Source organism: Chionomys nivalis, chromosome 1, assembly GCF_950005125.1.
Source record: "Chionomys nivalis chromosome 1, mChiNiv1.1, whole genome shotgun sequence".
Taxonomy (NCBI): Eukaryota; Metazoa; Chordata; class Mammalia; order Rodentia; family Cricetidae; genus Chionomys; species Chionomys nivalis.
In genome coordinates, this window is record NC_080086.1 from 22,131,550 (window position 1) to 22,153,478 (window position 21,929).

Consider the following 21,929-nt stretch of genomic DNA (forward strand, 5'->3'; position numbering starts at 1 on the left):
AGGGAGGAGGTGGGGTTGAGTTCCAAAATGCCCCTTGCTTCTGCTGTCCTTCCTCCTGACTGCTGTGGCCCTGTTCCTGCTGTGTCTGGCCTTGGTGTCATTAAATCCCACTCCTCACTGGGCACTTTACTTGCAGATGACAATGAAGATTATTTTTGTGGGAGCAATGATGCTTAGTTAGATCAATGATTTAATTGAACTTTCTGAGTTTGCCTAAAAGATACAGGTAGTTAAGACAGTAAAGATGATTAGGAAAATGGTTTAGGTTATTGGGACAATTGCTCCAATAAAAGATATAAAAAAGGCAAAAATAGACAAAAAGTCACCTTCCCCTTTGTTAGATGTGAGATTTGTCAAGGATGAAAACTAAGAAGGAAGTTGCACACATATAGACCCATGAATTCTGCCTCCGGAAAAACAGACTGATGATCAAGAAAACTTTGTCTCTGTACCCAAACTTAGGCCACAGTTCCTTGGTCATGTAGCTTACAGAATTAGTCACAGGCCCCAGTATGCACCTTGAAGAAACCAACTTGTGAAAAGAAATTAAATGACCGTATTGTGTGTAAAGGAAAACTGATGGTTAGCTGACGCTCCTTTAAAGTTTCTCTAGATTCGATGCGGTGCACTGTGTGGATGCAGGAATGGACTAAAGTGCCCATGTCCACAATCCCAGGGACACACTGCTCTGCCCATGAACCCCAGTGCTACATTGTGACCTGCCGAACATCCATGTGCCTTTCTGCCCAGGACATATCTGTTTCAGGTAAGTCTTTCCCGCTGAGGGAGCCCACCTCAGGAAGTGCCCTCAGGCTTGTGCCCAGAGTCCAGGCCTATGGGCTGTCAGCAAGGGCTGTCCTCTGGCCAGAAGCCACTGGGTCCACCCACAGCCTCCAGCTGCCTTTTCAGGTGTGGCTGAACTTTCAGAAAGCAAGTGAGGAGCAGAGGGGAGAAATGCTCGAGAAGGAATTAATTCACTGAGGGCATTTGAAAGTCAAAAGACAGTAAACTGGTCTACATACAGACAGAGCACTTCTATGAGGTGAAAAAAGAATGGAATTTTTGTCTTCGGTATAACAGGAATAAGAGGAAAATGAAAATAGGAAAAATAAGAATAAAGAGAGATATAAAGGGAACATCAAGGAAGAAATATAAGAAAGAACATCTCAAAGAAGTATAAGGGAGACAGCTGAGAAGATGAATACAGGGAAAACAAGAGGAGGTGCACACCTTCATTCCCAGCACCCGGGGGGCAGAAGCAGGTGGATTTCTGTGAGTTCAAGGCCAGCTTATTCTACGGATCGAATTCGAGGACAGCCAAGGCTGTTATACTGTAACCGCCCAGCTGGTCAGTTATTCTAGGGTTGTAACCCGCCTGGCAGGTCAGTTATTCCAGGGTCCTAGAAGAGGTGCTATCTGAAAAGACATGGGCCGGAAAGAGGGAGGAGACCAAGCAGAGTTCTCGTCAAGGTCTCCGTTTATTAGCCTAATGGTTGTGGCTTATATAGCCCCTGGATGAGGAATTTGGGTTGGGATGGGGGGGCAGAGGCATGGAAAGGGCAGGAAGGGATCTTGTGGCAATGGTCACTAGTCAACACTTGGTCACGAGTCCTCGATCACGAGGTCAAGAGTCGACACACCTAGTGTTCTCTATGCAAGCCAAATCGTTCCTTTTGTGATTCCAACCACAAACAGTTCTCTAGATAGTTGGAATGCAGGGCAGGTTCCGCTAACAGATAGCTCTCAAGATAGTTGGGTGTGGGGTGGGCTCTGCCAACAAACAGTTCTCAATACAGTTGGGGTGTGGGGCTCTCCACAAACATCCCCAGGACAATGGTCCCCGCCATCATTCCTGGAAAATGGCTCCTGACATTATACAAGGGAACCCTGTCTCAAAAAACCATAAATAAATAAGTAAATAAATAAATTAGAACAAAAGATTAGGAAGAGGAAGAGCAACCAAAAAAGAGAAAAACAAAATAAACTAAGCTTTGGCCCTCAGATACAGTTCCCGTGTGTGTCTGGACATCTGTTCAATTGTTTATCTACCCACATCTCCTCTCCAGTTTCTCTGACTTCCTGGGAGTCTGGTAGGGGCTGGGCCCCTCGGCAGCAGGGTTCCCTTGGGTACAGCACATCCTGCTGAGTAAGGGGTTTATTTTAGGCTGTTTCCATCTGGAAAAAATCTGGGGCTTTTTCAGGAGGTGATCCAATATACTGCAAAAGAATAAGAAGACAGAGCAAGTGTCTCATTGTGGAACAAAGAAGGACAGAGGACTTGGAGGGGTTATTGGAGAAGTGTTGTGGGGTGGATAGTGGGCGTGGCCCAAATACAAGGCTGTGATTTACTATTAGTAAGTATGGAGCAGCTCTGGATGTAGGGAGAGTCAGGAAATCTCAGTGGCTGATGAGGCCCTTGAGTGAGTGTGGACTAAGCATGTGTAGGGGCTGTGGGGTGAGATTTTCTTTGTCTCAGGGATAAGAAGATCCACTGTGGCCAGGGTCTAGAGGCAAATGTCCAGCCTGCAGTGACTATGCCTAGCTATTTAGGGAAATTAACCAGGGGGTAATATGTGTCCCCTTCCAACTTTTGGCAAAGTGTTTTGAGGACTTGTCCTTGGTTAGCATGTGAAAGGCTAGTGTGGAAGCCAGAGGGCAGACTTAAGTGTGTTTATGGGGGAAAGGAGGGATGGAGGGGGAGGGTGACTGCTCTAGGGGCCCCTTAGAGCCATGATAGAGAGGCTGAGCAGCAAGGGAAATGTTGAGGGTCCTTATGCAGAGGAATTAAAGAGGCCTGGTAATGCAACAAGCTCAAATTTGGTTTGTGGGTGGGGAAGGCAAGGAGTTCCTCTAACCTAACTCTGGGAATAGTTCTCCCTCTCCTGAGATTAGAGTCCCAGATAGGTGACTGATGGCTGGCAGATCTGGTCCTTGTCTCTGGAAATCTTATAGGTGTCAGAGGCCAGTTAAGAAGGGTCATGGAGTGTGGGAGATTGGTCTGTGGAGAAGGCATAAGTGGAGATCATCTGCATAGTGGAGAAGGAGATGAGGGGACGAGTCCAGGTTGATGAGGTCCTTTTGTAAGACCAGGCCAAAGTAGTGGGGGCTGTCTCCGAATCCCTGGAGCAAAACCATTCAGGTGAGATGCGGGGCAGGCAGAATGTCTACATCCTCCCATGTGAAGGCAAAAGAGGCTTGGGAGGATGGGTGCAGAGGGATAGTTAAGAAGGCATCTTTAAGGTCATAGATAGAAAAGATGGCAGCAGAGGAGGGGATGGAGTGATGGCCTGTGAATGGCTGAGCACCCACAGGGAAGGTGTGAACAATTAATTGCCTGGGTGGTTTTCTTTTGTTGTTTTCCGTTTTCTTTTGTATGTTTGTTTGGTTGTTTGTTCAAATAGGGTTTTTCTGTGTAGCTTTTGTGCCCGTCCTGGAACTAGTTCTTGTAGAACTGGATGGCCTCAGACTCTCAGAGATCCCCCTGCCTCTGCCTCCAGAGTGCTGGGATTAAAGGTCCACCTTGCCTGACAACCTAGGTGTTTATCTGGAAGTCCTGGTCCAGTTGATAAACACACTTGGGCTTACTAACACCTAGTTGGGGGCATTATAGAGAGAGCTAGTGACAGTGTAAAAGGGCTGCTTGCAGAGATCAGGGAAGCAGTCAAGATCAGCCATGGAAATCTGCAAGCATGGGGTGGGAAGTCTTCAGGAGATGGAGATTGTTAGTGAGTCAAAGGAAGCAGGTTTAGGATTTGGGTCAGCATCCAAGGAAAGGTATAATAGAAACCATGGGCCATCTTGGCCTACCGCCTGTGCCCGCCATGCCCTAATCCACTCCTGCAGCCTTTCTGGCAGCTCCCAGGTGCCCAGGGCTGCACCCACCTTCATCTGGCCCACCATGCCCTGTACACTGCCTAGTTCTTACATCACTTTACCAGCCCAAATGTCCCAAAGGCTTCTGACTCAGACGTTCCTGTTCCTATACTAAGCTTAAGCAAGCTTAAAGGCAGTGGGCCATAGAAAAGTCTCCTTCCAGCTCACTTTGAAAAGAAACCCCAACTGCCACAACTTGCTTCCTCTTCTCACTTTTCAACAAGTTTCCTGTCAGCTTTTCACAACTTCTTTGTATAATGTTTGACTGTGTTGTGCTTTCATGCTTCTGAATTTATAGGCTTCCTTGTGATTTCTAGTTTTGCATCATGTTTTAAAAAGAAAATCTTTCCAAATCCAGCTGTCTGATTTTAGCAAGTTCTGACTGATGCGGCGGTATTAGACTTTCAATGCCTGACTAATTTCTCTCAACCTGTCACCAGATCCACCCATGATAGCACCAAAGACATTGCCCCATCGTCTCTTATTGCTGCATTATATTTGGGAGGATGGACCACAATTTTCCTCATTTATTCACTGATAGATGCAGGTTGGTTCCATGTGCTGGTTATTGTGAACAGTGTGATAATACACAATCAAGTACAAATATCTCTTGGGGAGGTAGAGAGGAAGTAGACAATATTTACAATAAAGTGGTGTCAGATCAGGTGTTAAAAGGCTCAGTAGGATGAGTACAGTTCACAATAACACGGTGTTTCTAAAAATAGCTGAGGTGATTCCTAATATATTCATCATAATGAAACAATGAACATGTTAATTTTAATGTGTCAATCAAAACACAGATTCTACTCTGACCATGGGCTGTTCAGTCTTTTACCAGCAGGGGGCCCCATTAACAGGAGAAAGAGCTTGTCAGGCCTTTGTTTTAAGCAGCCCTAGGCTTGGTCTCAGGTCTGGAAGGTGATGAAGAAGCCGCCATCTTGGAAGGTCACCATCTTTATTGCTTAGTCATGGGCTCTCTTAAGGCCTTCACAGAATTTCTCTAGCCCCTAATCCCTCAGAAGTACTTGGTTTCGCTGAGAAACAGTAGTATTGTTCATGAGCTTTCTCTTTTGGTATTAGTCAGAGGAGGTGAAAACGTAAGAGAAGCTGCAGAGAATTTGAGAGAGCTGGGGTCCCCAACTTTCACCTAAGTCAGTTGCTTTATGGACTTCCGCCCATTGCCATGAGAACTTAGCTGCAGTTTTCAGCCCATAGATAAGTCCAAAGAAGGAAGGAAATCTTTATATTTGTAATTTCTCCCAGAATAGTAGGTGTTTTGGCTACTTTGAGGAATAAGTGACTTGGTGGTACCTGAGGGCCTAGCCATAACTCAAAGCTGGGGACAGCAAAACAGACCGAGACCTGCTGCTCTACCATAAGGACGGTGGGTTCTTCAGTCTTTTTGAGAATCCTGGGTAAGAGCTGGGGGCACTTTAGGTGTACACTAGATGGCATGGGCTAGGGCTCAGGGATTCAAGAGAGGCCTGGTTAGAAGGCTTTCCTCTTCCGTTTGTCCCCTACCTCCCAGACCAGTATTTCCACCACATCAGGGACCTGTCCACCTAGAGGAACTTAGCCTGATCTCCTGAGGCTGCCATTAGACCATTGATCTAACAATAATTGTGAACTCCGTTTTTCAAGAAATATTCTATTCCTAAACAAAAATATTAAAGTAGGGATATTGTCATGTCTCAGCAGTGAAGAGCATTTGCTGCCCTTTTAGAGAGAGGACTCGGTTCATTTCCAGCACCCACACAGTGGCTCACAATTGCCTAAGTCCAGGTCCAGGGGATTCAACACCGTCTTCTGATATCTGTGGGCACCAGGCATGCATGTGGTGCACAGACAAACAGGCAAAACACACATACACGTAAAATGGATTTTAAAAGTTTTAAGTTAAAGGAAAAGAGATGTAAAGAATGAAATGGAAACTTTCCAAAATGAGAGGATACGGTTTTAAAATAGCAATCTCCAATGTCCTTTTTCCATCATTTACCATAACCTGAAACTGAAGATGGATTTAGAGGTGGGATCAGTCTCCCATCCCCGACCTACTGAAAATCCTGGGATGCAGCACTAGGTAAAGTAGGAAAGAGATTGTTCCCTGGTGCCACACAATCCTTTAAGACCTGAAGGAGTGCACCTGTGTCCTAAGGAAAGGGGAGAATTTCTGACAACCTGGAGGTTATGGATGAGAAAGCAAGCAGAGGGGAGGTCCACTGTGGGAGCCCAGAAAAGAAGGTGAAGGGGAGGTGTGAGCAGGGTCACTTTAGGGGTACTGGATAGCAGCGACATGCCTGGGCATGTCCAGGTTCCTCCAACCAGTCCTCTAGGAATCCGGACACCTACTTTGCTTTACAAACTCAGAAGGGCTGTTCAGCAAAGCCCCCCCACCCACCCCAGAGGGTGGGAAACTGACAACTGTCTCCAGAATGCCTGTTTCTGCAGTACTTCCTCCTGCTTCCTGTGGCCATGTTCCGTGTATCTGCCCTTGGTGGCATTAAATTCCACTCCTCACTGATCAGTTTACTTGATGATCTTTATGAGATCACTGATGATTTGATTTTATGAACGCAATGATGATTAGTTAAATCAATGATTTAATTGGACCTTTTCAGTTAGACCAATAAAGATGACTAGGGAAATGGTTTTGGTTATTTGGCCAAGTGCTCCAAAATAAGAGATACAAAAAAGGCAAACATAGACTAAAAGTCAGCTTCCCCTTTGTTAGAGGTGAGATTTGCCAAGGATGGAAACTAAGAAGGAAGTTTAATGCACTATCGACCCATGAATTCTGCCCCTGGAAAAACAGGCTGATTATCAAGAAAATTTTGTCCCTGCACCCAAAGTAGGGCAGAGTTCCTTGGTCATGTAGCTTATAGAATTAATCACAGGAACCAGTATCCACCTTGAAGAAACAAACTTATGAAATGAAATTAAATGGCTCTCTTGTGTGTAAAGGAAAACTGATGGTTAGCTGATGCTCCTTTGAAGTTTCTCTAGAGTCGTTGCGGTGCACTGTGTGGATACAGGAATGGACTGAAGTGCCCATGGTCCACAATCCCAGGGACACTGCTCTGCCCACGAATCCCACAGCCTCCTTAACCAGGCCTGCCGCCCATCCACAAGCCTTTTTGCCCAGGATGTGTCTGTCTCAGTTAAGTCTTTCCCGGAAGGAGCCCCACCCCAGGCGCTAGCCCTGTGCCTGAAGCTTGTGCCCAGAGTGCCTGCGCATAGCCCCTCGGTTGTTACCTTCAACCAAATGCTGCTCTTCATCATCCCCGTTGATGGCCGCGGGCAAGTTCTCACCTATCTCCTCCTGTGGCTCCTCGTCGTTGCTGTTGGACCTGAATTTCTTGTAATCCCATGATCGGAGTGCCTACAACTGCTCTGAGCACGAAACCTTCAGGAGTTCCTGATGGCAGGAGAGTGGTCGCTGGTGGGTTTAGCTGGGGCGTGGCTATCTCTATATAATCTCCCCCTGAACACAATAAAGGGGGCATTCTTGGGGAATTCAAGGATGACCCCTGTCGCTGTCTCTCTGTCTGTGTGCGTCTGTGTATTTTAACCTCCAGCCCCCTTGCCTGAAGCTTGTGAACTGGGTGCCTGCGCACAGAGGGCAGACAAGGGAAAATGGTGCATGGCAGATATGTTTGACTTAATAGGCTTTTTCTTTGTCTTCCCTCCTTCCTTCCAGTTATACATTAAACAAAGATGCCCTTTGTATTCAGTGCATTAGAATTCTCCTAGCGTCTCTAATGTCTAATTAGGTAATGTGCCACTCTTACTATCAATGTCTCCAATAAAAACCCATTAGGCTGTTTCACTGCTGAAAGTTATTTGTTTCTTTACCCGCATATGGAGTTGTTCTCACTTGCTTTCCTTACTATTTCTTTAAAATTTAAATTTAAAGTGTTTATAAAGGAAAATCTTAAGTATATACACACTAGATAAAATGGTATGATATATTTTGTCAGCACTGGCTTTTCTCATAGAACAGGGAGTTTTAGAAAGAGGAATAAAAGAACCTAATAGCAGCTACAGAATATTTTGCTTACATGAAAATCATCCACATTCCTCGCGAACTTGCCTCTTTGCTTTGTAAGAGACTGTTTCCCAGGATACTCATTAGTCTTTACTAAAACAAGCAAGTGCACAAAGAAAAATTAAAGTAAGGACAGTGGGAATAAAATAAAAATAAAAGAGTGAAGTCAACCATTTTCAAAATCCAGAAGACAGTTTCCTTTCTGTAGACTGAAACAGAAATCCCAGAAGATCCTTCCTTTCCATAATTTACCACAAACCATAAATGCCAGAGAACTTGCTGGAGTGGGGTTCAACCTCCACTGCACCTCCACTCCCCACCTTCCCTTTGAACCACACTGGATCTGAAAACCCCAGGCCCCAGCCCACAGGGAACTTCCTTAGCTGTGCACATCGAGAGCTGTGCTGTTAGAGTTTCCTTAGTTCTGGGACGTAAGGAACATGGTCCACAGCAATTTCCTGTAACTGCATATTACTGGAAAGAGTAGACTAGAAAGTGAAACACACACACAAACACACAAATTAAACACACACACACACACTGCAAACAAAACAAAAAACAAAGAAAACCCCAACTCAAATAAATCAACTCTCTGGTCCAGAAGAAACTCAGGACAAATGACAGACTTCCATGCTACTACCATCCCGCAATGCATGCTGGTCTCCAGGCTCACTCAGGACCTGTGAATCCTCTCAGCTCCTCTCTCCCTGGCCCCTACTCTAAACTCCAGCTCATCGGTTTCCCTTTCCCAGCCTCTCATTCCTACATAACCCTACCATTTTGGCCATGCTCTCTCTTTTATCTTCCTCTCTTGGTCTTCCTCTCTCACTCTCCTCTGCTCATTATTCTCTCAAGGCCAAGTGGAATCTGCTGGTCAGGTTTAGTCTACTCCTTTCTCTCCCCACTGTGGACTCTTCCAGATGCCTCTGGTGCTCTTCCTCACATCTACAATAAAACCTTCCCCTCAAACCTACAGGGAAATGGTCATGTCCTCACTTTATTCACTGACCAAACAAAAACTATGACTCAGGCCTCATAATTAATTCACTGCCCATTTCTCTTGCCCGGTTATACTTAAGCATGACATACTCCAAAAGAGTTATTAATATAACAGAGGTCCCCAAGCATCTCCTCTACTGCAGAGAGAGACCCACTGTGAGAATCTAACTTTCACGAGCTTCAGCTCATCTGTGATTCCTCTGTGAGGCTCCTCTTGCCCTTTCAGTTTGATTCAGATTGTATTCAATGCACACCTATTCATCCCTCCTGCAGGAGCTCTGGTGTGATGACTCTGACTTCAGCAGTCACACAGAAAACTTGGCAGGCTCTGTAGCACTGACCTCTCAGCTACAGGAAGACAGAAATTGAAACTAAAGAGTAAGAATTTCTGTTTTCAATCCTTGGCTGTTCCCAATAAGTCCACTTATAACTGTATCCCACTTGTCAGGTGGCTGGTTAACTTCACCCATTGGAGTAGAATAGCCATTCAGGAAGCAAATGAAGTTCTTTGTCTCTCAGAGAAATGAAATCACAGATAAGAGGGGGAATTGAGACATAGGATGAAGTGTAGGAAGAACTAGCCTGCCTCCATCTTAGGCTTAAAAGCCATCTTATAGCAAAAACAAAATAGGTTCATGTTAGATTTGGGCCCTTTGTTTGTCCTGGCCACCCAGGTAGCTTACACCCAAAATGATCACACAGAAACTGTATTTATTAAATTACTGCTTGACTCATTATCTCTAGCCTCTTATTGGCCTACAATCACATCTTGATTTAATCCGTTTCGATTAATCTGTGTTCACGATGAGGTTGTGGCTTACCGGGAAAGATTTAGCATGTCTGACCTGGCAGCTCCATGGCAACTGTCTGCTTTCTTCTCCCAGAATTTAGTTCTGTCTTGTCTGCCTACCCGAGTTCTGCCCTATCAGGCCAAGCAGTTTTTTTTTTTTTTTTGAGTATGTCATGCTTAAGTATAAACCAATAAACCAATGAAAGCAACACATAAACAGGAGGACATTCTACACCATTTCCACTTTTCTGTTTAAATAAAAAGGAAGGCTTTAACTTTAACATAATAAAATTACAAATAACAAAACAATTATCAAGCAAGAATTACAGTTACAACATTAATATCTATTTTACCTTTTATCATAACAAAGGAAAACTATAAATATCAATTCTTCAACTCCAGAAGGATATAATATTACCTAAGTAAAAAGGAAGTACATTGTAAGCAACTTCCAAAATTCTAGAAATGACAGAAACAGCTGGCTGCCTGGAGTGTCACCCAAAGTTATTTTGTACCGTTGGGGCATCCGTCTTCAGCCTACAGGCCCATAATATCCAGCAGACTTTTCCATGAATCAGGAGATTTTAAAGACAGTTTAGTCACTTTTTCTGTGTCCTGTACAATCTGTCTCACAGTCTCTTTCACCAAGCAGAAACCCCGAAGGATCATCTCACTTTTAGGCAAGTTCAGCAGTCCTCTCTCTGTGGGTACTGCATGTCCAGTGAAGCAGTCCAGGCAAGAGCAGTTTCCTGCCCAAATGACTAGCAAACTCCATAAGGAGCCTCTTCAATGCCCATTTTCCTCTTGAAGTAGCTGGTGCTTCCAGGAGCAGATGTGTGTCATGAAAAGTCCTAAGTTATTAAAACATTTTAAGTGTCATATTCTGTAGTCTTTGAAAGATAAGAAGAACGCCTATCCATCTGAAATGCACATCTAGAAAATCTAAGTAATATAACTACAAGTCGGACTATTATCAATGATTATCCATTAACAACCTACATTTCCTAATTATAAATTACATTTTTAAATGAACTACACAATCACAATACCTTAATGAAGAGCAGAAATATACATATAACAAGAGTGACCTTAACTTTATATCAATAAATCAAGATTTATACCAATGTAAATTATTCATATCTATATCATATCCTCCTTTAAATGTAAAAGACCATTTATAAACAATATTTGGGAATCTGGATGTAGTTCACCAGGTTCCTTCCTGTTTATGATTAAACCTCTATTTTCATGGATTGGGCTATGCCTACCTGTAAGCCTAGCTACAAATGGTTCTGTATGATCTGTTCCAGAAATGGCAACCAGGTCTTTGTTTCCAAATGTTGTTTATAACCATCTTGTAACCCTATCTTTGTTTTAAAAGGTTACATGAACACCTATTTACCACCTTTTGACTCCTTGAAGCTAATGACTACCTTGATATGCCCCCCTTTTCAGTCATGTCTTTCAGGAGCCTGTGTTGGACTATTGTGTAATTTATGTTCTGCTCTTGTAACCCCACGTCTTTCACCTGTCAAGTCCACCATTTGGAAACTCCCTACCCTGATCTTTATAAAAATCTTGTCTCCCTCACCTCCCATGCTGACCTCTCAAACCCACCTCTGGGGAGGCAGTTCATGTATACAAATAACAAAGCCTGCTTTAATTAATTAATTTGGTCATGAATATTTGGGTCAATGATATTTCTCCCCCAGTCTTTGGATTAACATGTACTGTAAATAACATAATTAAAACTGCTAAACACAAAGTAATTTCAATATGAGAAAGTATTTACATATTCGAGAAATAGTGAAATAAAATTTGAAATAGAATGGATTGAAACAAAACAGGTACTAAATGAACTATGAATAGAACACAGAGAAATCTTATTTTACTGAATGATGTGATTGTAATTCAGGTTTATGATGTGAGTGCAAAGCCATATTAAGCACTTATTTAATTTAGAATCAGCAGAGTCTCCCAAGTCCCCGAAAGTATAATCCTCTATGATAGTTTTCATCTCTGATGTCAGCACAGATTATGAGTTGATTTTGATAAAATTTCATGAGTTAAAGAAATGAAGCTGTAACTTTAGATAACATGTTACAGATTTCTTGTGACGACTTTGACACACTCTCTACACAAGCTGTGAGACTACTGGGAACTGTTAAATATAACTGTAGGGTTTGCTGCAAATCCACCTCCTACTTATGTAGTCCCTGCCACTGCTGATCCCACTGTCACTCAGGTAGGCATGTTCTCCTTCTCCTCGGGTGGGCACCCTAAAACAAAAAACAAACAAAATGTCTGCAGCATCAGCCACTGCATTCCCCCAGCAATGATATCTCACTCGTGTCCACTGCTTGTTTATAGCAAGAATCACAGAAAGGCAGAGGCCATGAGAAACAACCAGCACTAGAGTTACACCCAGTGACTTTTCCATTCTCAGGGTTCCATTTGGTGACCAAATCTTTCTGATTCATTCATGTTGAACCCTACACTGTGTGTACAAAGCATTAGACTAGAGTTTCTTGCCATGTTCACATGAACTTCATTCAGCCATGGGTAGCATCGCAAGGGTGGTTTTCAATTATATCTTGAAGTATTTCTCACATGTATGAAACTGGGAGAAAATGCACTTAGTAAATTCTAAAGGTCTTTACTGATGGACATTCACTGTTCCAGTGAAATGGGTCTGTTCAAAATGGCTATGCTCACATTCAAGTGCTGTCCTGGGTGCTCTTTGACGATGAGACTTTAGAGAAGGTTCCCAATGCCCCAGGAGTCTGTTTCTGCGACAGGTGCGGCTGTACACACAGCTGTGTGACAAGTCCTACAGCAAGTTGTGCAGTGACTTTCTGGGGATTCAGAGCCCTTAGTGGCCATCAGCAGTTCGGTCTGCATCCCACAAGGGTAGTTAGCAGCAAGGAGAGATTTCCAAGTGCTGAGAGCAGACAGCATCTACCCCAGATGCCATCATCAGGCTAAAGATCTGGAGTGAAATAACACTAGGTGACTCTGACAGATGTGAATTTGACGGGATGTGGAATTACTGGGAACTGGCGGTTGCATGTAACACACCTCCAGCCCAAGGGTTTCTCCCTTTTCTGTTCACATGACTCAGCCTTTCACCTTTCACAACCACAACTCACACAGTCACAACACGTGAACACAGTAAAAGGAGAAACATTCTGAAAACATACAAGTTGTTATATTCAGTGTTGTTTGTCCACATCCAAGGGTGCTCTGATGACTCTCTGTGCAGGCCAATCCAGGCGGCAGAATCCCCCTTGTATCTATGCAGGAAATTCTGTCAAAAACACAGACAGCAAATATATGTGTCTCTCAGTTTCAGATGAGCCTTGAGTCTTTGTTCTATGGCCTTCTCTCTGGATGGCAGTAGGTTTGAACTGAGGGTCATCAACCTTGGAGTCTCAATTCTCAGTGTATGCAACTTAAAGCTATATCCCATAGTACACAGACAACCACCCCTCCTTCTGAGGCTGAGAAAGTCCCTAGTTAAGTCTGTATTTAAGTTAGTAACAGTTTTCACCTTAAGTTTGCAACACCTGCTGGCGCGGACAAGCACTTGCATGACCAAGATGATTCTCAGTCAAATATATATCTGGATATATGAATGCAGGTTGACTATCAGCATTACAAGAGAGAATATCTTTGAAATGTCTCAAGAATACAGTCACATGTGTTAGCATCACAAATGGCACATGCTAACATGTATCCCATGTACCCCAATTCCTAGGGTGGGAACTTTCCTCATGTTCCAGCTTTAAGCTCTCTATCTCAAGGCAATACATATTCCACAGGAGGTCAAACACCAAACCAATTCCCGATCCTTTCTTACCAGCTCCTCCAGACTGTCAAAGTGAGTTAGATGGGCCCCCAGCTCCATGCAGGAGGTCTGGCTAGATGTCCAGTTACTTGTGTGTTCAGAAAAATAAAAACATTTACTTCCAAATCCAATCCAGTCTTTTGGGCAGGTAACATAGCCAGCTTCAGGACTCACAATGGCCTTTTCTGTCTTTCTCACTAGAATGTACACAGTGCAATTACATATCATAAACATTTCTGTGTCTTGTCTCTTTGGCTAACCATTCAATCTCTGTTATGAGGTGTGTATTTAGACTGTACCTTTCATTACTGATCACTAAGAGACTCCTCCTAGCATGGTGATCTCCCACCAAGAAACTTCATGTGGGACTCTAAGGAAATGTTTCTTTTCTTTGTATTTTGAGTTTGGGGACAGAATCTCTCTATGTCCTTCTGCCAGGCTTCAATCTCACTATACTTGTCTATACTTGACTATACTTGTCTGGATTTTGTAATAATCCACCTGGCTGTGCCTCCTAAGAGCAGGGACTAAAGACACCATACCCTGAACAAAATCATAGTCATTACCCCATGAGGACTTCCTGATTGCTAGAATCCTACAGGTTCCTTTCCTATAATCCTGCTTCACATCTTGCTTTTTTTTTTTTAACTTATCAGATTTAAACCAAATACCAATCCAAGTTCCCACTCACTCTCTTCTTCCCATTCCCTCCACACACCCTCACACCCTGCTCCAATCCTCAGAGATGGTTAGGCACATTGCTTTGAGGAAGGTCCAGGGCACTCCTTACTATATCCAGGCTGAGTAAGGTATGCATCCAAAGAGAATCGGTTCCCAAAAAGCCAGTACATGGAGTAGGGATAAATCTGCCAGTGACCCCTCAGTCTGTCAGCCACATTTAGAAGGACTAGTTTGGTCCTATGCTTGTTTCTTCCCAGCCCAGCTGGAGTTGGTGAGATCCCATTAGCTCAAGTAGACTGTTTCAGTGGGTGAACCCATCATGGTCTTGGAGCATGGGGGTGAGGGAAAAACTGAAGATGAAAAATGAAAAGGAGTGGATAAGGGGATGGTTGAGAAGAAATTGAGGGAATGGGATTGTCGAGATGGAGGAATGACAGAGACAAGACAAAGGGAAGATATCTTGATTGAGGGGGGCATTATAGGGTTAGCAGGAACCAGTCTCTAGAGGAATTCCCAAGAATCCACAAGGCTGACTTGAGCTAAGACCCTAAGCAATAGAGGAGAGGAGCCCAATCTTGATTTGCCCTGTAGTAAGACTGATGAATATCTTAAATATCACTATAGACCTTTCATCCAGCAACTGACAAAAACAAAAACAGAAACCACATTGGAACACTGGACTGAGCTGCCAAAGCCCAGCTAAAGAGTGGAAGGAATGAGAAGACAGTCTACTTTTGTAATGACCAAATAAAGACTCCTCACTTCTCTGGATTTAACTATGGACAAATACCAGCATGCCAAACAAGGCATGGTCAAATAATTTTTTGATACCAAAACTTTGATTAAGGCCTTCCTGTTATCATGTATACATTCATCAAATCCACATGAATGTGTGCTGGCTCTCGTTAGAGGCTGTCAGAATGGCAATTATCAAGAAATCTCACAGCAGATGTCAGAACTCTGCAGAAATAGGGGCACTTATTTATTGCTGGTGGGAGTATAAACTGAAACATCCAGTATGGAGGCTCCTTTAAAAAGTTACAAAACAGACCTTATGTGACTCAACTATGCCACTCCTGGGCATATATGAAAGAACACACACCATAACACAGAGACCTGCACATCCATGTCTACTGATGCCCCATGTACAATAGCAGCAAAACAGACCTGACCTAGATGTCCATCAACTGATGAACAGGTAATGAAAATGTGATACATATGTAACACAGAAAGTTATTCAGACATAAAGAAAACTTGAAACCTGTAGAAGAGTGGGAGATCTACAAAGCATAATATTAAATAATGTCACACTAGCCCAGAAAGAAAGAGACCCCATTCACTCCCTCATATGCTTGTCCCAGCCTGAGATCCACAGTGTGAAGAGCTGTGAGTGTGGGCACGGTGTAACACATAGACAGGAGAATAAGGAAGATTGATGTAAGGTGACAAGGAAGGACAGGATGCAGCAAATGGCCCAAAGTCACACAAAAAAAGTTATAAAGAGCATTATTTTTCTACTTTTAACTTTACTGTTGTTTCTTCTAATTTGTGGCTGATAAGCATGTAAAATTGTAAATACAATGGAAATCTAAAACCATAACCAAAGATCATGATGTCAGAATGGCTATTATACCAGGGTGGAAGTTCAGTGAGATGGATGGGGTTTGGGACTTGACCAGTGTTTGAGTGGCTATGCTAATGGAGCAGTGTGATATGTTCATTTGTGAGTCTATCACAATAGAGTGATTGTGTGTGTGTGTGTGTGTGTGTGTGTGTGTGTGTGTGTAAGAATTTCTGAATGCAGGACTGTTTAGAAAAATAACATTTTTCTTTCATAACTTTGCTTTTTTCTTCCTTTAACAAGCTAGAATGACTACACGACTCTTTGGAAGATCTACTGAGGATAGAAATAAATGATTTGATAAGAAATGTTAAATACTAGAAATGACACTCTCACACTTATTTTTAGTGGAGGGCAATTTGTTGTAGCTGTTCCCAGTTCTTATACACACTACCATGAGGCTTTAATGAAAGGAATCAATGTAACAGGAACTGGGGGTGACGGTTATTTAGAGACATGTGACAGTTTAGATTATACATACTAAGTCTTGTGGGCAAATGCTCGTCCATATTTAGACTTGTGTATTAGTCACTGACATGGTTAAAATTGATTATATAAAACAATATCATGAATCATTATTCCAGCTATGGCAGGGAAGCTATACAAGACTTTTTCACATTATTCTGAATAATCTAAAACTAAAAGCTCAGGAACAGCATATTTTTGGAACATTCTATTTAATATTTTCAGACCATAGGTGAAGATATTAACTGAAACCATAAGTCATGGGATGGTGGGGTGTTCTATACCTTCCCCAACCATATTGCTCTTCACTGCCCTCCCTGCTCCTAGCTATAGCAGCTTCCTTGAAGCTCCTCCTTTGGGTTTTTTTTTTTTTCTTGTGTTCTGCCTGAATTGTTCCTCCAGGTAGACATGTCTCCTGCATCTCTCTAGAGGAATGCTTTTTCCCAGGGATGCTTAGCCTGGCCTCCCGTGCGCATCACAGCCTGAGCTGTTCCTTCACTGCATCTTCGTGCTGGACCCTAAGTTCCCAGAGAACAGGAATTTCCAGTGTGTTTTGTCTCTGCCCTTCCCACAGTACCTGGCTCACAGGGCTCAGTAAGTGTAACTGACAGTGTGGATGTGGACAGAATGCTGCAGGATCTGGAGATGTCACTCACCTGACAATGACAGAAAGTGCAATCACAGCTCCAGTGAGGACGATGATCACTGCATAGGAGCAGTAAAGTCTTTCAGAAGACACGGAGGAGATAATTCTGAGACATTGCCCTTGTTCTTTATCTGTAAAATACGAATATAAGAACACCAACTTTGAGAATTACTTAAGGAAAATAAAAGAAACTTACAACAAAAAGCCACTTTACAATCACCCACATGTACCTGAAAGACTGCTTCTTCCTTCAAAGAAGACGTGGTCTATAAAGGATGGCCATGGTGGAAAGAAGACCAGAGATGCCAGAAACACAGCTTGACCCAGGGTCTTCTAGTTACTGAACTAAGTAAGAGTAATCTACTGCCTAACCTTGAGGATCCCATAAATCTCAGATCTCACTCTCATGGAAGGATGGACCGTACATCCCATGCCATGTGGGTAGATGAGCAAATGTCCACAACACGAGGGTGGATGAGACAAAATTTCCCTTGAAAGAAACTGGCTGCAACCTTTCTAGGGGCAGAAATGACGTCCATAGTCCAGAAGCCGAGACTTACTGTCCAGTGCTGTGTGTGGTGACAGCTGTGGTACACTTGAAGGAGTCGTCGTGCAGATGCAGGAATGGACTGAAGTGCCCATGGTCCACAATTCCAGGGACAAACTGCTCTGCCCACAAGCCCCATTGCCACCTTGACGTGGCCTGCCGCCCATCCACAGGTCTTTCTGCCCAGAACACAAGGGTTTCAGGTAAGCCTTTCCCTGTGGAGGAAGCCCCACCCCAGGAAGTGCCCCGAGGCTTGTGCCCAGAGTCCCCTTGCCCCTGGGCTCTCACCTGTCATCTCTTGAAGCTTCTTGTAGTCCTTGTTGATGGAGGAGGACAAGTCCTCAGACATGACGGCCACAGCATCGGGCTTCGCGATCCCTTATTCACCAGGCTTTGGTTACCAACTCCGTGTCCCAGTTAGTAACTCTGACCTGTTGAGACTTTGGAGCCAAGACACCTGAGCCACCATGCACACACAACGTGAATCATACTTCAAGGTTCAAGGAACAAACGCAGGCAGCTAGCTGCTCTACACAGGCTGAGAGACCGCAGGTTGCCATTGTCTCCACTGATGCCTGAGGCCACCACCCAAAGCAATATTGGGCATTTGGGATCAACTCACCCAGGTCTCAGCCCACAATTCCAACCCTGTGTGGAGCCACGGACCATGCCTCCAGGCACTATGTGACTCAAGCCTCTTTGTAACCTCAACCTGCTGCACTCCATGGCCGATGGGCAGTGTGTCATCTGGTCCATGCCTTGTGCCACCACCCACAGCCTCCAGTCGCCTTCTCAGGTGTGGGTGGCCTGGCAGAGAGCGAGGGAGAAGCAGAGGGAAGAAATGCTCGGGAAGGAATTTACTGACGGCATCTGAAAGCCAAAAGACAGCAAATGCTGGGTCCAAGGAAGTCGAGCAAAGATGGGGACAGACCACCAAAGTCTAGTAGACCAGAAGCAAACTTTATTCCAGAAACCAGATTCCAGGAAAACCAGAAGCAAGCTTAAAAATAAAAAAATAAAAACACCATGGGGCACAGAAGTTTATCAGCTAGCTGAGACCACAGCCAGAGATGGTGTTTGTTAGGCTGTGGGAAAAGGTAGGCTTCTAAACACACCTTTTTATAATAGGGGCACCAAGCATTAGGTCTGAAAATTTTTATAATTTTGCCCTGAACTGCAGGTCAGTCAACAGAGACCATAAGGAGGTGAGTGAGTTCTAATGTCAATGGATAACTAGGCAGGTATCATGAAATATGTTTCAGAGGAGATTACAGTGAAAGTCACCAATTGAAAAAAAAAAAAAAAACAGATGTCTATAGCTATTAGTCAGAAAAGGGACTGCTAGTGATATCAGAGGCTTAATAAATTAGAATGATTGGTTCTTAGGGTTCTTAGGCAGGGAACTTAGATGATAGCAGAAAGCTTTTCAAACTATCTCAAGGTAAAACTCAGATACAGACTGCCATACTTTATAACCTCCCTTATCAGAGCTCATTAGTCAAACAAGTGTTTGTACCTTACCCACTGTCTCTCCTGGTACCTTCAGGCAATGTATACTGGAGCCTCATGCCTCCTCTTTGATGGTGCCAATTTCCCATAACAAAAACAGTGCCTAACCTGGAGGTCACATATCTCTGTCTCCTAAAAGTTAATGCAGTTCATATCTGTCATGTATCACGGATGGCCAGGACACTACTCTCAGTTTGCAGAGAGAAGCTCTGGTCTTGTAAATAGAACAGCAAGTTGTAAAATGAAGCAACCTAAGCTGATGGAGGCTTCTTATGCCTCTAAGAAAATAGCTCACTGTGAATGATTGATCCTTGATCTGCAGAGAAAGCTGCTGACAGTCTGTTCTCATTCTGCTAGATTTATAATTTTATATTTCTTTATTTCTACATTCTTATTTCTGGGATCTACATTTTTATTTTCTTATTCTTGTACTCTTCACAAACTTACATACAGACAGACAGAGCACTCATATGAGGTAAAGAAATAAAAAAGAAGAGAATTTTTGACTTGGGTATACCAGGAATAAGAGGAAAATAAAAATAAGAGATGGAATAATCAGGAAAGATGTAAAGGGAACATCAGGGAAGAAATAAAAGGGAGAAGATCTCAAAGAATTAGAAGGGAGACAGCTGGGAAGACAAAGAAATGTGGAAATAACAGGGAAAAAGAACAGAACAGGCAGTGGTGGTGCACACCTTAAATCACAGCAACCACGAGGCAGAAGCAGCTGGAATTTGTGAGTTCAAGACCATGCTGGGTTTATTTTAGGATGTTCCCATCTGTAAAACAATCTGGGGCTTTTCAGGAGATGATCCAATATATAGGCAAAAGGGTTAGAAGAAAGGGCAAGTGTCTCCAAGTGGAGGGAAGGAGGAAAGAGGACGTGGATGGGGTTATTGGAGATGTGTTGTGGGGTGGATAGTGGGCATACCACAAAAAAAAATGAGGCTGTGATTTAATATTAGTAAGTATGAAACAGCCTTACTCTGGATGGAGGGAGAGTTAGGAAATCTCAGTAGCTGTAGTGAGTGTGTACTGAGCATGTGTAGGGGGCTATGAGGTGAGATTTTGATTGTCTCAGGAATAAGCAGTTCCGCTATGGCCAGGATCTAGCAGCAAATGTTCAGCCTGCAGTGACTATTCTAGGTGTTTAAAGAAATAGACCAGGAGATAACGGTGTCCTCTCCCAACTTTTGGCAAAATGTTTTGAGGACTTGTCCTTGGTTAGCATGTGAAAGCCTAGTGTAGAAGCCAGAGGACAGATTTAAGTGTGTTTATGGAGGAAAAAAGGGATGGAGGGGGAGGGTGACTGCTCTAGGGGTCCCCTAGAGCCATGATAGAGAGGCACTCGTTCACTCCCAGTCCAGTTGGAGCTGGTGAGCTACCTGCCATTAGCTCAGGCAAACTGTCTCAGTGGATGACCCCCTCATGGTCTAGAATTCCTTGCTCATACTCTCAATCCCTCCACTCTTCAACTGTATCTTGGGAGTTCAGTCCAGTGCTCTGATGTGGGTCATTGCCTCTGTTCCCCATCTTTTTTTTGTTGGACCAAGGTTCTATGGTGACACTTAAGAAAATCATCAGTCTGACTACAGGGTAAAGTCAGCTCAGACACCCTCTCCTCTATTGCTTAGGGTCTCAGCTGAGTTCATCTCTGTGGGTTCTTGGGCATTTTTCTAGAGCCAGGTTTCTTGCTAACTCCATAATGGCTCCCTTAATCAAGATATCTCTTTCCTTGTTTTCATATCTGTCCTTCCTCCATTTCGATCATCCCATTCCCTCAAGTTCTACTCCATCCCCACTTTTCCCCTCTCTAACCTCCACCCCTCTGCTCCCAAATTTTTGTCAGATTCCAATATCCAGGTGGGTCTATATATGTTTTTCTATGAGTTCACCTTATTACTTAGTGATAACAGAAATTCTTACTCTTTAGTTTCAATTACTCTTTAGTTTCAATTACTCTTTAGTCTCCTTAGTAGATGGCATGTGAAGAACGGGGAAGGTAGGAGGAGAAAAAAGTACAAAGCTCAAAATGAACCCAGTGTGGCCACATCTCCTATTAGCTCTTAAGAGTTCTAGCACGAAACTTACATGGACAGTATTTCTTTTTTAAAAAGCAATAAATTATGCCCAGTAAATAACTGACTTCAAAATGGCCAAGTCAAAGAAAACTGAAAAAGATTTGCCTTCCCTCTCCTACCAGCTATGAAGCACAGCATGTGAGGAGATGAAAAGGGAATGACCAAAGCAGGAGCCCAGGAGGGAAAGTATCACAGATTTAAACTCAACTAAAATTAAAACAATTTAGGGTTAGGTCAACAAGACATGATTCAATCAGAAAAGAAGATTTAGGATCTGTCTGCAAGTTGGATAGACTTTTAACATCTTGATATAATGAAGACAGATCCACCTCCAGCAGAGCTAGACAAACCATGGACGCAGTCCTGGAGAAAGGTGATGAAGTGACCAGCAGCAGAACAAAGTTCAGGAAAGACTGGGTCCTCCCTACCTGATTCCTTCCCACCACCCTTGATAAGCTACACTTTCTAATCTCTGGGGAAGAGCATGAGATCTGTGCCCCAAGAGTGTAGGAGATGTGGGGAGAGCATTGTGGGAAGGGGAAGAAATCTCTACCCAAACACAGTAGATGGGACTGAGGCTAGTTTATGTTTTTCTTTAGTGGTGATGAACTGAATTTGAAAAGGGAGAAAAAATGTTGTCCATGAAATATTACACCTGCAGGTAATTTTTCAGGGAACACCCTGAGTTACGAAAAGTCCAAGTTTAAAAAACAAAAACAAACAAAAAGAAATCAGCCTATTATAATTTTTTATGACTCGACTGCTAAATCCACAAGCGACAGTTCAGACATGGTGATTCTGAAGTTTTCTTACTTCTACCAACCA

General features: G+C 43.4%; 1 protein-coding gene across 1 annotated transcript in view; it reads right to left on the minus strand.

Moving 5' to 3' along the window:
• The window catches only part of LOC130886568 (C-type lectin domain family 2 member E-like), a 40,499-nt gene that overhangs the window by 8,808 nt on the left and 9,762 nt on the right, over nt 1-21,929 (minus strand). The window contains exons 3-4 of the mRNA XM_057788494.1: nt 13,567-13,751; nt 12,908-13,014 (exon numbers count right to left, since the gene is read on the minus strand). Coding sequence (XP_057644477.1) covers nt 12,908-13,014; nt 13,567-13,751 — 292 coding nt within the window. The remainder of the gene's footprint in view (nt 1-12,907; nt 13,015-13,566; nt 13,752-21,929) is intronic.